The sequence below is a fragment of the Dioscorea cayenensis genome, chromosome 9, assembly GCF_009730915.1.
Source record: "Dioscorea cayenensis subsp. rotundata cultivar TDr96_F1 chromosome 9, TDr96_F1_v2_PseudoChromosome.rev07_lg8_w22 25.fasta, whole genome shotgun sequence".
NCBI lineage: Eukaryota > Viridiplantae > Streptophyta > Magnoliopsida > Dioscoreales > Dioscoreaceae > Dioscorea > Dioscorea cayenensis.
In genome coordinates, this window is record NC_052479.1 from 30,469,809 (window position 1) to 30,487,379 (window position 17,571).

General features: G+C 35.7%; 2 protein-coding genes across 6 annotated transcripts; both read right to left on the reverse strand.

Moving 5' to 3' along the window:
• Window positions 1-2,404: 2,404 nt before the first annotated feature.
• Window positions 2,405-12,505, reverse strand: LOC120268936. 3 transcript variants are annotated; one of them, XM_039276207.1, is made up of 2 exons: window positions 12,335-12,505; window positions 2,405-4,395 (listed from the first exon to the last, which is right to left on the reverse strand). In XM_039276207.1, the coding sequence occupies exons 1-2, from the start codon at window positions 12,391-12,393 to the stop codon at window positions 2,517-2,519; spliced, it is 1,938 nt and encodes a 645-aa protein (XP_039132141.1). In that variant the 5' UTR covers window positions 12,394-12,505; the 3' UTR covers window positions 2,405-2,516. The 3 variants fall into 3 exon arrangements, with proteins under 3 accessions (XP_039132141.1, XP_039132140.1, XP_039132139.1); XM_039276206.1 differs by having other exon boundaries at window positions 2,405-4,386; window positions 12,326-12,505; XM_039276205.1 differs by lacking the exon at window positions 12,335-12,505 and having other exon boundaries at window positions 2,405-4,570.
• LOC120268948 lies at window positions 8,379-12,327 on the reverse strand. Of its 3 annotated transcripts, none has more exons than XM_039276221.1 (4): window positions 11,857-12,327; window positions 9,888-10,236; window positions 9,220-9,279; window positions 8,379-8,639 (listed from the first exon to the last, which is right to left on the reverse strand). In XM_039276221.1, exons 2-4 carry the CDS (start codon window positions 9,972-9,974, stop codon window positions 8,529-8,531), a joined length of 258 nt encoding a protein of 85 aa, XP_039132155.1. In that variant the 5' UTR covers window positions 9,975-10,236; window positions 11,857-12,327; the 3' UTR covers window positions 8,379-8,528. The 3 variants fall into 3 exon arrangements, with proteins under 3 accessions (XP_039132155.1, XP_039132156.1, XP_039132154.1); XM_039276222.1 differs by having other exon boundaries at window positions 8,380-8,675; XM_039276220.1 differs by having other exon boundaries at window positions 8,380-8,688.
• Window positions 12,506-17,571: the final 5,066 nt, after the last annotated feature.

Below are 17,571 nucleotides of genomic sequence, written 5' to 3' on the forward strand. Positions count from 1 at the left end.
ATAATAAATAAATAAATAAAAATATACTTGATTGAATTTTATATGTAGGATTAAAATAAACATTTAATGTTTTAGAGATTAAAAAATTTCAGGCATATATATATATAAACATCTACAAATAATTGAGGACCATTATTGGAATTTCACCAAAAAAAAATTTTTCTTTGCAATCAAAGGACAAAAAGAAGGAACAAGAGAAAACCAAATGACAACACGGAACTCTCTTTATCTCTAGTCTCTCGTCTCTAGAAGCAAGAAAAGTATAACTTATATATATTAATATATATATATATATATATATATATAATATAAACCATTGAACCCAATTCTTAATTAGCTCACTCGTTCATAAAAAAATCACTGGCCAAACAATGGCCGTCAGATCGCCATCCGACGGCCTGTGTGAGTTCTACTTCGACCACCGTTCCATCGACGCCGATGAGGTTTTCCTCGCCAAAAAGGTGCTTCCTTTACGTCCGATCCAAACTCCACGGCGTGTAAAGCAACACATGAACCGGATCCACGACGGTAAGTCCACCGCCGGTTATGAGAAGCTTAGGAAGATGAGTCCAGTGCCGTCGCCGGCGACGGCGAAGATGCAGCCGAGTTGGAGCATGCTGGCGTTTGCTCCAGGCTCGGCGCCGGCTAAGATGGAGATGAGAGAGATACGGAGCCGGCTGCGGCGGCGTGGCTCTGAGCCGGCTTCTCCGCCGGCGCCGGGGGCGTGGAAGCTGTTGCAGTCTCTGAGCTGCAAGGCTGTGGAGCTCGGCTCGTGAGTTTTCTTTTCCTTCCCAGAAAGGGCTTGAAAATTGGTGGGTATTTTGAGAATAGATGGGTATTTTGGGAATATAGTTGTCGTACGTGCCCATGCATTATTCAATTACAGCTCCAAGGCTAAAATTACTTGTATACCCCCAGGTAAATTACTAGTTGGCAAAACAAATGGGCAATTTAATACTTTTATAATTTTTTTTAGTTGATTTTATAGTTGTAAACACTGTTTTTACATGGGTGCCGAAACAGAAAATTACCAAAATTGAATACAGGGTTCTTACGCATTAGATGTTCAATTCTCGGTTGTGCATGCATAAATGTTGAATTTCCGGTTGTATTCTTCTCGGTTGTGTGCATGTCCGTAATTATTTGCGCTTGTAATGTTCATAAAAATAAATAAATAAATAAAAAGGCAGACAAATCAGGGTTGAGATTATTTCACAATTATGATCAAAGACATTTTTGCAAGTTCATCTTAATATGTTGTGACTCATTGATGCTTTTACCTGTTACAGAAGCAGATACACAAAAGTTAAGATTGGTTAGCTTGAGAACTAAGTGAGATTTATTCAATAGGATGGATTATCATCATGTGAAAGTTACAACAGCAAGGCAGAAGGCATTTAGCATGAAAAACTATTAAGCAAATTGAGTCTCATAGTTAGACTAATCAACATTAATGAGGACCTCAAAAGAACAAAAATGGATGCTGAGGTCAATGAGAACACAGTGGAATTTTTCTGTTAAACATGGAAAAACTAGAACTAGGAGTAAACTTCTCAGTCTCAAATTCAGATTGACAGACATGCTTTATAATCCTTCCTCATCCATGCTTGTTTCTTTCGCTTTGTATACAAACAAGGGCTAATTCAGATTCACAGATTCACTGGAGGTCACCTTAGAGTAGTGTGATTATGTACAAAGATAAAAGTCAATAATCATACAAGGCCTCACAAATTCAAATCCAAGGTTTCAATGTCTCAATCAATAGGAGAAGAGAACTTTAAAACCTAGAATGGCCAATAAAATTCAACTCAATTTTGGAGGGGGCAATTTCATCATAATTCATCTTTTTTTAGAAGATACACAATACTGTGATGCTAAAGATGTCACATACTTGGCATTTTATGGTGTAGAATTGAAATGAATGTGAAATGGGAACTGTATAAAGCAATGACAGGAAACCAACAAACATTAACAAGTGTTCTATTATGTGTAAAGTTCATATGTTCATATATGGCCGTCATTCATCAACTGATATCACCATTAGTCAGCTGCAAAATTTAAAAATCTAATTACAAACATTTATGGCTATCAACCATGTTTAGGTTGCCTAAACTAAATTGCTAGATCAACAAAGCAATATGAGTATCAAACCAATAACATGATCTACATTCCATAAAGGAAGAGATCACCCTCATACATGCAAAGAAACACACACAAATGTCAGCTGCATCTGAATCTTCATAACAATACCAACGTCTTATAGTTTGGAAAAACAGAAAAAACAAGTCCTTGTGGCAGGAAAATATCAAGTATTAACTCTATTCCACAAATCAAATGCTCAAAATACAAAATAAAAAATAATCCACATCAGCTGAAATCAACAGCAGCATGCAGCAACAATGAGTAGCATCAAAAGAAACATTCATGTAAGCTTTTATCAAATCCAATCTGAATTATGACAGTGGTAAAAAAAAACTCATTTTTAAAGCATGCACACATAAAAATCAGTAAACCAATCAAATACATGTATAACTCCCGCTCTCATACCTATGGCTGACCTCATTAAACTGTGCAATACCTTCTGAAACAGGCCGCAAGCATATCCCAGATAATGTGGTAGAACTCTGTGCTGAGAACTTCACCATCCCAATAACTTCCAATTCACCTCCCTCTTCTGAATCCTGATCAACGGGCATTCTTGCTCGAAGCTTGCCTGCAAGGCCCTTCAAAGGCACATCAGGGACATGCCATCTTAGCTCCCTCGTTGCCCGATTAAGTACAGCTTTTGGTGTGACCTTTAACAGTGTTGGATCAACAGGCAGCTTAAGAATGAAAGTCACATTGTTCAGTGGCATCAGCAATGCTGGATTGGATGCATACTGAATCATCACGGAAAGCAAAGTCCCGATGTGCCGCTTAATAAGCCGAAGCCGCAGGGGCAGTGGAGTGAATCTAGGTTGCAAACTATACTTCATGATCGGAATGGGCTCCTCCTTTGATGGTGTCCTAACGTGGAACATGCCGTTCTCTAGACTACTAACACAAGAGGTTTGCATGACAGCCCTCTGGATCCCAGAAGTATTCTCCAACCGGAACGAAAACTCTGTCTCCTTCCCTGCAGCTTGCTTAGGAGGCAATGTCCTCAAAAAGATGGTACCTTTGAGGCCTACTCGTGATAACAATGATTCCTGGAACTCAGCATTGATCTCTTCAGCAATGTACAACTCAGGACCAGTCATTGCTTGTGTCTTGCTCACCAATAGGTTCTCCAGAGGCGTTTTCTCATCTCCTTTGGAGGCAGTGGCGGGACTCGGGCTGGTAGCAAGGAGCTCGAGACCACCAAGCCCTGGCCCCTTGGGTGCCTTCTTTGTGGTGTTGACGAACTCTGAGGCATCGAGACCACCACCAAAGGCGTTGTCAAATCCTTCAAAAGCTTCAGAGAGGGAGGCCTCCTCGTTGCCAAATTCAATCCCACCATACTCCCCTTCAAAACCTTCAACTCCAATGAAAGTAGGTTTCGTGGCAGCAGGTGGAGGAAGAGAACTGACCTCTAGGCCAGCAAGTGCTGCCGATGGATCAGAGACGAGAGAAACGCCATCCTTGCTCTTCTTGAAAGCTCCAACGAGGGCTTCTTCGGGTTTGTTGATCTTTTCACTTGCAGCGAAGGGATCTTTCGGTTGTTGATCTTCTGGAGTTTCCTCTGAGGGCTTTGAAGGATCATCAGTGGGTGGCGCAGCGGGGGGAAGAGATGCAGCGGCGGCCTCATCGCCAGCAGCGAGGGTTTCAGCCGGGAGCTCAAAGAAGACAGAGGAGAAAGTCTGGAGGGCTGCACGGCGCTCAAGTGACAGAGCCTCATGAGGTCCAGCCCAGGGATCGGCACCGCGGACGCGAGCTTCAGTATCAATAGCCGACGAGACGAGCTTGGCGATGTTATCGGAGTGCATGGACGAGAGGATGGCGGCGAGGCGGGCAGCGCCAACGCCACGGAGGACAATGTCAAGGGCCATGTAGACCTCGGGGTACTTCCGATGGAGCTTTTCAGCAGTGGCGTCGACGCCACGGCAGGCGGCGACGACGACGGCGACGGACTGATTAACCGCATCAACGCAAGAGAAGACGTCGGGAGTGTCCGGAGTGGTGACGCCGAGGACGTAGATGGAGTTCACGAGGCGGTAGACAACGAGATAACGAGATTCAACGCCGACGACGACTTGACCGGACGAGGCAGCAAGGGGGTCATCGCCGAGGGCAGCGGAGGCAGGATCGAGGTCGTCCGACTTCGACCCAGCAGCGGCGGAGGAGGAGGAGGAGGAGGAGGAGGAGGAGAAGGAAAGGCGGGTCTGACGGAAGGAGGAGAGGGCGGCAAGGGCGCGGGCGGGAGGGAACCACTCGCGGGTCTGGAGGAGGATGTTGGCGCCATTGGCGGGCTGGATGGCGAGAGCCAGGCACGCCATGGGAGGAGATCGGGAGCTAGGGTTTCGATCGGAGATCGGATCTAGGGTTTGGAGATCGGAGAAGCCATGAAGGAGACCTTACTAGATCTACGAATGGGGAGCTTCAGCTTCTTCTCTATTCTCGGGCGATAATTATCTCACATGAGTTATAATCACGAGGCAAATGAACGGATCGATGGGAATTCGGTATGTTTTTGTACCGACTTTGAACTTATCTCGAGGCAATTTAATGGTCTGGAATAAAACTCATTAGAATTTCATTATTAAGATGTTTCTTTTCTTCCCCTCTTATACAAATATATAACAAAGGGATTAAAATGAACAAATTTAATTTAGTTTATTGGGGGAAAAATAAATATATTTTTAATTAAAATATAAATATTAACTGTGGCATAAGCTCATATTTAATTTTTTTCGCCTAACGTGTTTTATGTTTTCATTGATTTGAAATTTAATTCGAGATAAAATAAGAGCGGATATATGCTGAAATTAGTAATTCATGTGCACGCCTTAAAGACGTAACGGCATGTCCATATTTGGTTAACTTAGGATGTTTATGTTCTCGTCAGGAGTTTATCCATATTCTCATAATATATTATAGTTTGTCCACATTTCATTTATATCATAATAACATTTATATAAAAAGAGTATATTTACGAAAACAAAAAAATTTGAATAGAGTTGACACTCAAATATGTATTGTAACTAACCATTAGTAATTGTCATAAATCTAAGAAGAAATAGTTTTTGATGCCAAGCAAAGTCCAACAAACTTTTAAAAGGGAGCGGCAATGTCATGTAAGAAGGAGAAAAGAGAGTATTTGACTGGTTGCTTCAAATAGTTGATAATCTTGTGATGGAAATATCCTTTCATGGATAGTCTTGATATACCAATTACCCCAATCGTTCATAGGTTCTACCCACTCATCATCATCTGGTTTAAAGTAAAATCTTCTCAATACTCTCTCTTCAAAGTCAGTGAACCGTGTCACTGGAGGTGGAACACCAACATTGTCCAAACCAATGCAGTTATATCTCTTAACAAGTTCACGAGCAAAACAACTCTTGCTCAAAACGTGCTCAAAAGACTCAACACGGTAATTACATCCGCCATGATAACTAAGATTATCATTATTGGAAGACAAGTAATGGAAGCCAAGATTAGAAAGAACACGGCGAGTGAAAGTCTCAGCAAAATCAGCAGCAGTTTCCGAAGGATTGTTCAGCATATATTTGAAGACAAATGGTGTTCTTTCTTATTGTTCTCCCATCATGTTCTTGTATACCTTCATTGTACTCCTCCCAATTGGGATGGTATTGTACAGGTAGTATTTCCATGATGAAGCCCTGTAAAGTTTCAGCAATCTTATGGTACCAGTAAATATTTGAGATGATTTCCTTGAGTTTCATTCTGTTCCTGCTGTTGATGATGCTTCTAATGATGCTGTTGCTATTGTTATTGTTTATGGCAGCAGTTATTTCATCAACTGCTGCTTCTTCACTGCCCCAAACTAGCTTGGAAAGAGCATCAAAAAACTCCTTTCCCAAGATGGTAAAAATATCAAAAGCAACAAATGAGGAGATACCAAAGATGCCAATACAAGAGATGAAGAGGAGCCCTGAGACCATTTCACCCACAAATTTATTGATTTTATACATGTCCATGCTTTTAGCTATTCTCTTTGTTTTTTACTATTGAAGGAAGGCAAAGGGATAGATATGCTCTATTTATTACTATTACCATCATGTATGTACGTATATGTATATATATAGAATTATTTCACTTCTACTTTGACTAGGATTTTGTAAAGTATAATTTTGATAAGCTCGAAATTATTTTTAATAGGATAAATTAAAATAAGATATAATTTAAGTATGTTTATCTAGATCAACATTTGATTGATTGGATAAGATGGTTAAATTTTTAGATGTTTATAAAATCTGATATATTATTGATTTTTTTTTATTTAACAATAGTCCTAAATGAATTAAGACCATTCAAATTCAAATTTTGAAACAATTGATGATCATGAATTTAATTTAGTTTATTTTAAGGATAATTTTATTAATTTATTTTTATAATCTCTATTTTTTTATTACCATATAAGTATATTTTTTTAAAAAAATTGGGTAAACTACTAATTTCATTAAAATAAAAGAAGATATATGCATCATTTCTTTTAAAAAAAATTGGGTAAACTACTAATTTCATTAAAATAAAAGAAGATGTATGCATCATTTCCACTGTGAGTAGGATTTGTTAATTATGAAGTTTATGATGAGCTCAAAACTATTTTAGTAGTATTTATTTTTGAAATAAAGTGAATAAACCATGATTTTATTTAAAAGAAGGGATTTATTTTTTCCCCATATTTTTTATATTTAAATTTTTAAATTGAAGATTTTTTTATTTAAAAAATAAAAAAGGTCTCATGTGTCATACCTTGAGATTAATGTGATGGCATAAGCCATGAAACTAACTTTTATAATCAATGTTGAAGCACCTCAACCACCATACCGAGTGGACCACCAAAGAGGTTTATGTAATGATTATCAATTTTCTTAATATTATATAAAACTTATAATTTTCTCAACAGCAAAATACACTATGCTAAGACTGTAATTTACTAATAAAATTTCCTTAAAGCTTTCAGCTTTCTAATTTCATAATCATTTTGGATAATAAGCTAACAATTCAAGATTAAGATTAACTTCCCCATTTCAAGCAAAAATGTAAAGGCCATTTTTTTTCTTCCATGTTTCACAAAACCCTTGTATGATGGTATTAAAATATTTGAGCTCATACGCACTAGTATGCCTATGGCTCTTTCTAACTTCCCTTGATAACAGAGCCCTTTCACAACCACATTGTAGGTGACAACATTAGGCCTAATTGCTTTACAGACCATTTCATCAAAAAATTTTAGTGTAGCATCAACATTTTCCACTACTCTACAAAACGCATCCATTAATGTGCAGTGCAAGTCACTGCAGTGGGAACCAATTAGGGATGGCAAAAATCGACCCGTGATTTTTGATCTGATCTATCTTGAACGTGACGTAACGATTTCTTTTAGTTGAAAATCAGATAATGAGGCGTCCATTAAAAATTTACATGTATACCCCTATATATTAATATATATATATAATTTTAAAATCTTTTATTTTATAAATTTAAAAAAATAAGATTATATTCACTTAATTATGATAGTTATGTATTTTAATTAAACTTATGTGTTAATGATTTAATTAAAAAAATACATTACTTTAAAAATATAATTTGCTAATATTGCTATACCTTTGACTTATTAACAATAGTATATATTATAAAGGGTTTTATAAAAATAATTCCTTGATTAAAAACTAAACTGAAGCACCAAAAAGTTAATATTTATTTCCACTCTTGTAAAAACAGACGAAGTGGTTATAGTATTAAGTAGTTAGGTGCAAAGTGAGGCGGGGCAGGACAAAAATATATGGTGAGCGGGGCGGGTGGCCATGCCATCCTTAGAACCAATCCAAGAAGCTCACAAGTCCTAAAGTTTGTGATTAATTGTTCATATAACCCACTTGCCTCATGAACAACATCACCAGATTTCAAACATCCATCTATCACTTTATTATACAAAATAATGTCCACTGGCTGGCCACTGTTGCTTAAATTATCTAAATCCCTTGAGCTTCAATTTTTTCATAGATGTTCTAGACTAAGTATCTGTGCCTTAGATTGTACAATAAAGTTTTAAACCATCATATGATGATATTGAGGCTTGCATGTCTAGGCCATCCATCTGTCTTAAAACAACAACCGCATTATGATTTATGAACCATTTCAGACCTAACATAAACGTAGGGGAATGGAGCTACACCGTAGCTATTTATTAAAAACAGTTTTATAAACTAAACTCAAACCAAACACAAAAATAAAAAAGACAACAAAAATTGCTCCGAACAAAAAAAAAGGAAAAATAAACACAAAGACTCTACAACTCAGGGGTGCAATCCCGCCTGAGTGATCTTCTTCATGAACCAATGAGGTCTCTCCATGCCTTGCCTTGATGAAACAGTGATAACCTAGCAACTTGAATGCCTTTCCCTGTCAAAGTAGCAACCACCTTGTTCCAAAAATTTTGAATCAGATGAATTTTGGGACTGTGAAGCAAATTGAGCTCTTGCTTGGTTTCCCTGAAGCAATTCGAGTGCATCCAATGAAAAGGACTACTGCAATCCCAGCCTTAAAGTTGTTTAATAATAATACACATTAGAAAAGGTGATGAACCAGAACCTAGATAAGAAAATTTCCAGAGGCATTTTAGCCAGAGAAGTATTCATTCACGTAGGGCAAATAAAATAAATGTTCAACTAAACTTATAAGAGTAATAGAATGCGAAAATAAGTACTTATGGATTAGCAATCACTAAAGACCACAAAATGAAACAAGGCAAATGCATTACTATACACTAGAAAAGAAACAAAATATAGAAATTTGGAAGAAACAGGTAAGGATGACATGAATAAGCTGACTAACAACCTGATTGATACCATGTCAGTAAAGGTGTCAAATCATAACTAGAGAATGAAGAGAAACACAAATATATCTGAATATCATTTTGCGACGTAATAGGTAAGGATTGCATGAATAAGAACAAACTGAACATGCAATTGCATTATGGATAGAATGATGGATATGATTTCGCAGAAATACATACGACTGAATCATTTCTGTCTACACAAACAAGCAAAATTTCAGTTTTGTGATGGTTACCTTCAAGTTCAATTGCTTCACAAGATTGGCTGTAGAGAAGGCTTGTTGAGCTCCAATTCCCTACAAATAAAAAATCCGGTGAACTTTTCGGCATACACTTTTGGTTTAAAATACATTCATATTTTTTTTTTTTCTGTTAAAACTAGATACACCTCGCTGTATGTAGAACATATTCTCTTTAAAATCTTCAATAAACACAATAATGAAACAAGTTCTAATTCAGTAATCATTGGTAAGTCATCAACGGTGATGCCACTCACAACTATTGGAATTCTTCTATCATGAAAAGAAACATCAGATGCATCATTCCACATCAATTAACACATCAATTAATTAACATAGAACTCCCATAAATCAATAAAAACACATCCACATTTGCTATATCAATATAAGGAAAATTCTACAAATTATAAATCATAAAAAAAGCCTAATTTGTTGATATTAATTCCTCCATCATTCCACATTTAAATTCTGAAACCATAGCATTAAGTTCTTGATAAACACTAAACCCCCAACAATGCATCCATAAACCATCAATTATATATATATATATATATATATATATAAAATTTCTTTCTTGGTCTCCCATCTCTCTCTCTCTCTCTTCTTGTCACCATCCCTATTCTAGTATTCTTGAACCTTTAACTGAGGCATGGTGAGGTCTATACCTTCTTCAGCGTCCGACGAGGCCGATCGGCCACCCTCACCATCACCGGCAGCAGCGGACGAATCATCACCTCGCTCCGCACCTCCATTTTCACCCTCCATCGCTACCACAGCGTCCGCATCCCCACCTCCTTCACCACCACCCTCCGGCGCATTACCTTTGGTGGCCGCCGGATCCCGGCTGGTAGAAGATGTTTTGTATAAATGGTTGCCGGCCTTTAGCGTGGTTCTTCTCTTCTTTTTTCAACATCTTAATTCGATACGTGCAATCATAGGCCGACGGGAAAAGTATGACAAAGTCTTCGATTTCATCGAAGCTTTGGTTCTTCAAGCACGACGGGGCTACCGAGCCTACAAAGGTGACAGATGGATAGCATTAGCCGTGAAGACATTTGCCGATCTCGTTTCCAAATTCGCAAATTCGTTTGAGGATTGAGAGATGTCGTTCAAGAAATCATATATAATTCAGGTTATTAACTTTTTATTTTTATTTTTTAATATTTATGTTCTTATTATTTCTATCTTTCCTTTCCTTTTATTATTTCATCATCATTTTTATGAATTTTTTTCTTTTAATCGTTAGATCATTAGAGTAATGTTTGTCATTTTCTTTACATTTTTGCATTTCTATTTCTAATTTTCTTTACGATTTCAAAATCTTATGTGAATTTTCTTGATCTTCATATATATAAATATATATATATATATATATATATATTTATTTATTTAAAGATTTTAAATTTTATGCGAGTTTTCTTGATAACTCATTGTGAGTTTTGTTAATTTTTTTATTTTTTTTAAAATTTATAATTAAAAAAAATATATTTTTTTTTACGCAGGTTAGCTGCCGCATGAAGTGAGAAGGGCATACTTGTGGTAAAATGAACTTCTGATTCATGTAAATAAATAAGAATGCAGCTAACAACAGAATACTCAAAGGATCACACGTTGTAGTTGCTCTATTAGCCTTGAATAAACCAACCTGTTTAGTGTTTTTTTGGCTCTACAACTTTCCTATATACTGCCTGTGCTAGCTCAGTTTCATCAATTTTTATGTGAATATGAAATAAAATTGAATGAAGATGAAATACAAGATCAATATATTGTGGCCCAACTAACCATAGAGACCCAGTGGTTTGAAATTTGTTTAAATAGCTCTTAAATTTATAGACACCTGATAATGACTCAATTATTCGACATTGTTATGTAAATGGCTTATTATCATATTATGAGAGAATTGTAGATACTTGTATGTAAACTGATTTAGAATTAATTTTGAAGGAATGTTATGTGTGCATGCATTTTGCTGGATAAAATGCTGTGTTTGTTGTTGTAATGCATTAGATAAAATAGAAATGTCAAGGGGTACAAAGCATTGAAAATGATCCTGAAGTCATCTTTAACTGCATGAGCTGCCTAGATGCTGAACATCATATATTATTTGAGTTCAATTAGTCCAAAAGCTTTAAGTTCACAGGATAAGTAAGATTTATATATATATATATATATATCGTCCAGTCTAGTCCAGTGGTGCATCAGTAGAATTTGCATATAGTTTATGCCAAATATATATTATATAATAATAAATCACAATGTCAATAGGTGCAGCAAGTATTTCAAATAAACCCAGCAAATGTATGTGTTTTTAACATATATGCAATTATAAAATTCCTTGGAGATACACTGGGTTTCAAATTTTTTTCCTAGGTATGTATGTATACATGTAAAAAAGAGAATGTGATATCTAACGTTTGACAAATTAACAATTATGAAGTGAGCTGCTCTGAATGATTTCTGATGATGTTTGATGTCTTCTTTTTTTTTTTTCTCTTCATCAAGATTTCACAAGTTGATGTGATCTGATTTTATCTTATTCGCATTTTCATATGCTGAGAAAGCCAACAAATTTTCCCAAATACAAAAGATTAGATTGTTAATAGTGATAGCTTTTGATGAGTACAGTCAGAGTACCTATTGTTGCTTCAACCAGCAGCAGCATGGGCTCCTCCTTTGATGGTGTCCTAATGCCGTTCTCTAGACTACTCATCACACAAGAGGTTTGCATGACAGCCCTCTGGATCCCAGAAGTATTCTCCAACCGGAACGAAAACTCTGTCTCCTTCCCCGCAGCTTGCTTAGGAGGCAATGTCCTCAAAAAGATGGTACCTTTGAGGCCTACTCGTGATAACAATGATTCCTGGAACTCAGCATTGATCTGTCCGGAGTGGTGACGCCGAGGACGTAGATCATGGAGTTCACGAGGCGGTAGACAACGAGGTAACGAGACTCAACGCCGACGACGACTTGGCCGGAAGAGGCAGCGAGGGGGTCATCGCCGAGGGCAGCGGAGGCAGGATCGAGGTCATCCGACTTCGATTCAGCAGAGGCGGAGGAGGAGAAGGAGAGACGGGTCTGACGGAAGGAGGGAGAGGGAGGGAACCACTCGCGGGTCTGGAGGAGGATGTTGGCGCCATTGGCGGGCTGGATGGCGAGAGCCAGGCACGCCATGGGAGGAGATCGGGAGCTAGGGTTTCGATCGGAGATCGGATCTAGGGTTTGGAGATCGGAGAAGCCATGAAGGAGACCTTAGATCTACGAATGGGGAGCTTCTTCTCTATTCTTCGTGCGATGATTATCTGACATGAGTTATAATCACGAGGCAAATGAACGGATCGATGGGAATTCGGTATGTTTTGTACCGACTTTGAACTTATCTCGAGGCAATTTAATGGTCTGGAATAAAACTCATTAGAATTTCATTATTAAGATGTTTCTTTCTTCCCTTTTTTTTTTTTCTTATACAAATATATAACAAAGGGATTAAAATGAACAAATTTAATTTAGTTTATTGGGGAAAAAAATAAATATATTTTTAATTAAAATATAAATATTAACTGTGGCATAAGCTCATATTTAATTTTTTTCGCCTAACGTGTTTATGTTTTCAAAAAAAATTGATTTGAAATTTAATTCAGATAAAATAAAAGCAGATATATGTTGAAATTGTAATTCATGTGCATGCCCCTAGTACGTAACGGCATGTCCATATTTGGTTAACTTAAGATGTTTATGTTCTTGTCAGGGAGTTTATCCATATTCTTGTAATATATTATAGTTTGTCCACATTTCATTAAAAAAAAATATCATAATAACATTTATATAAAAGAGTATATTTATGAAAACAAAAATTTGAATAGAGTTGACACCAAATATGTATTGCAACTAACCATTGTAGTTGTCATAAATCTAAGAAGAAATAGTTTTGATGCCAAGCAAAGCCAACAAACTTTTAAAGGGAGCGGCAATGTCATGTAAGAAGGAGAAAAAGAGGTATTTGACGGTTGCTTCAAATAGTTGATAATCTTGTGATGGAAATATCCTTTCATGGATAGTCTTGATATACCAATTACCCCAATCGTTCATAGGTTCTACCCACTCATCATCATCTGGTTTAAAGTAAAATCTTCTCAATACTCTCTCTTCAAAGTCAGTGAACCGTGTCACTGGAGGTGGAACACCAACATTGTCCAAACCAATGCAGTTATATCTCTTAACAAGTTCACGAGCAAAACAACTCTTGCTCAAAACGTGCTCAAAAGACTCAACACGGTAATTACATCCGCCATGATAACTAAGATTATCATTATTGGAAGACAAGTAATGGAAGCCAAGATTAGAAAGAACACGGCGAGTGAAAGTCTCAGCAAAATCAGCAGCAGTTTCCGAAGGATTGTTCAGCATATATTTGAAGATAAATGGTGTTCTTCTTATTGTTCTCCCATCATGTTCTTGTATACCTTCATTGTACTCCTCCCAATTGGGATGGTATTGTACAGGTAGTATTTCCATGATGAAGCCCTGTAAAGTTTCAGCAATCTTATGGTACCAGTAAATATTTGAGATGATTTCCTTGAGTTTCATTCTGTTCCTGCTGTTGATGATGCTTCTGATGATGCTGTTGCTATTGTTATTGTTTATGGCAGCAGTTATTTCATCAACTGCTGCTTCTTCACTGCCCCAAACTAGCTTGGAAAGAGCATCAAAAAACTCCTTTCCCAAGATGGTAAAAATATCAAAAGCAACAAATGAGGAGATACCAAAGATGCCAATACAAGAGATGAAGAGGAGCCCTGAGACCATTTCACCCACAAATTTATTGATTTTTATACATGTCCATGCTTTTTAGCTATTCTCTTTGTTTTTTTACTATTGAAGGAAGGCAAAGGGATAGATATGCTCTATTTATTACTATTACCATCATGTATGTACGTATATGTATATATATAGAATTATTTCACTTCCACTTTGACTAGGATTTTGTAAAGTATAATTTTGATAAGCTCGAAATTATTTTTAATAGGATTTTTTTTTTAAATTAAATAAGATATAATTTAAGTATGTTTATCTAGATCAACATTTGATTGATTGGATAAGATGGTTAAATTTTAGATGTTTATAAAATCTGATATATTATTGATTTTTTTTTATTTAACAATAGTCCTAAATGAATTAAGACCATTCAAATTCAAATTTTGAAACAATTGATGATCATGAATTTAATTTAGTTTATTTTAAGGATAATTTTATTAATTTATTTTTATAATCTCTATTTTTTTATTACCATATAAGTATATTTTTTTAAAAAAATTGGGTAAACTACTAATTTCATTAAAATAAAAGAAGATATATGCATCATTTCTTTTTTATTGGGTAAACTACTAATTTCATTAAAAATAAAAGAAGATGTATGCATCATTTCCACTGTGAGTAGGGATTTGTTAATTATGAAGTTTATGATGAGCTCAAAACTATTTTAGTAGTATTTATTTTTAAAATGAAGTGAACAAGCCTCTGATTTTATTTAAAAGAAGGGATTTATTTTTTCCCCATATTTTTTATATTTAAATTTTTAAATTGAAGATTTTTTTATTTAAAAAATAAAAAAGGTCTCATGTGTCATACCTTGAGATTAATGTGATGGCATAAGCCATGAAACTAACTTTTATAATCAATGTTGAAGCACCTCAACCACCATACCGAGTGGACCACCAAAGAGGTTTATGTAATGATTATCAATTTTCTTAATATTATATAAAACTTATAATTTTCTCAACAGCAAAATACACTATGCTAAGACTGTAATTTACTAATAAAATTTCCTTAAAGCTTTCAGCTTTCTAATTTCATAATCATTTTGGATAATAAGCTAACAATTCAAGATTAAGATTATATTCTCCATTTCAAGACCAACGATCAAGTAATTTATTGATAGCCGGGTTTCTACTAGAATCCTTCAGAAGTAGTGATAGTTCAAATTTTGGGTGAGAACATATTTTTAGAGTGTAAGTAGTGGTTGTGTGCGGGTAATCCCAGTGTTCATGTGTATGTAGGCCCCATCTCCACTTGCTCTGCCCAGATTTATGCATGCCTTGCCTTTTTTTAGCGGCCTAGCAGCTCATTTTAGTAATTAAAAAAAAATAAAAAAAATAATAAAAAAAAATCTCCTTTTTGGAGGCCATGTTTTTCTTCCGTGTTTCACAAAACCTTTGTATGATGGAATTATACCATTTGATCTGTTGTCCTTTTCTATATTTCCAGGCTGATACTGTTTCTGTCAAAGTTCCTGAGGTTGAATTGGGAGCTTGTGAGTGGCATATTAGGCAGCCTTATCACAACAAAGTGGAGGGGTTGACTACTAACTTAAGTCAAAGTAAGCTCTATATTGTCATCTTAGATTGCTTGAACTGTATTGAGTTTAATAAATTTCTTTCATGTTATTGATTTTTAGAAAATAACTTATGTTAAAACATTTTAAGTTATATTACGATGATGCAACAATGTGTCAATTTCTAGGCATATTGAATGCCTAATCATTAAGATATTTGATGCTATTACCTTCAATATGTTACTCATTCACCAATATTAAAAAATATCACTGATTCTAGACTGTAAAATCAGAAATGTAAATAAATAAATAAACCAGAAAAACTCAATAGATACATTGTAGAAAATGAAAATACATGACTAAGTATCTTGAATGAACATTACTCTAAAAGTTCTTTTCAGAATTCCAACTAATAATCAACCAGCCAATTAAGTATAAACTCATCAACTAATGTCCTGTTTCTAATTTGCAAATAGAATGTCATGATATTTAAAACATGGACGGAGAATCCAAACTCTTCTCCGGATTAACACTTGCATTAACAAAGTGTATATCAAGTTTCAAGTACTCAAATTTCTCATTTGCAATGTAGTATCAAATTACCCTCCACTAAAACATAAAACTCCTATAAATCAATAAAACACATCAACATTTACTAGATTAATATAAGGAATATTCTGCAAATTATGAATAATAAAAAAGCCTAATTTGTTGGCATTCCTCCATCATTCCGCATCAAAATTCTGAAACCATAACCATAAATTCTTATAAACACTAAACCCCCAACAATGCATCCATAAAGAATCAATTATACATAATATGCATGAAATGTGCTTATTTACTCATACCTTAAAAATTATTCTTTTAATTTCACTTCCCAAGTTTATAAATTTCTTTCTTGGTCTCTCTCTCTTCACCCATCCCTATACTTGAATTTTTAACTGAGCCATGGAGAGGTCTAGACATTTGCCAATCTCGTTTCCAAATTTGCAAATTCGTTAGAGGATTGAAGGTTGGTGTTCAAGAAATCATCGTCAATGAGATTTATAATTCAGATTATTATTATGATTATTATTATTTTTAGGGAAAATTACTGTTTACCCCTCGATAATTTCAAAACTTCCCAAACAGCCCCCGTGAGTTTTGCATACCTCAGACAACCCTTCCTTTATTGTTTCACTTCCTTTTTACCCCCTGCATTATGAAATTCCATCATTGCCCTTAAACCTTTTTGCATACATTTTTTCATTCTTTTTGCATTTTTTTTTTTGCATGTACTCATTTCTTAAACAGAGAGCTCATTTTTAAAGCAGAGAACTTATTTCTTAAAGCGAGAGTTCATTTCTTAAACAAAAAAACTCATTTCTTAAAGCAGAAAACTCATTTCTTAAAGCGAAACCTCATTTTTTTAAACATAAAACTCATTTTTTTAAACTAAAAACATTAATATTTAAACGAGAAAAACAAATATTTACGTGATAAATTAATCCCCGGATATAAAAACCAATTAATCTTGGTCACTCGTACATATTTAAATAGAAACAACGATATTTAAGCACTTTTTTAAAGCGTAAGCGCAATATATTAAAGCGAAACATCGATAGTTAAACAAAGACAAACAAGCATATCAACAAATAACTCATTTCTTAAAGCAGAGAACTCATTTCTTAAGCAGAGCTTATTTTTTTAAACATAGACCTCATTTTTTTAAAGCAGAAACCTCATTGAGTAGGGACATTGAGTATCTCATCGTCGGCGATCTCGGCGAGCGGCTGAGTCGCTGAGCTCGGATCCGCGAGCGATCTCGAGGTGCCCTGCTCGTGTGGGGTCTTAAAGGAGAAATCTTTATCGGCTTGGTGATCCGGTTGGCGACGTTCCTCGGCGGTCGGAGTGGTGAGGTCTTCGGTGGCGACATCGGATAAGACGGTCGAACTTGAAGCGGAACCATTCTCGATTGCGGAGACCCGCAACATGGATAGCAATAGGGTTAGGGTTAGGGATCATTCAGAGGTTTGGATCCA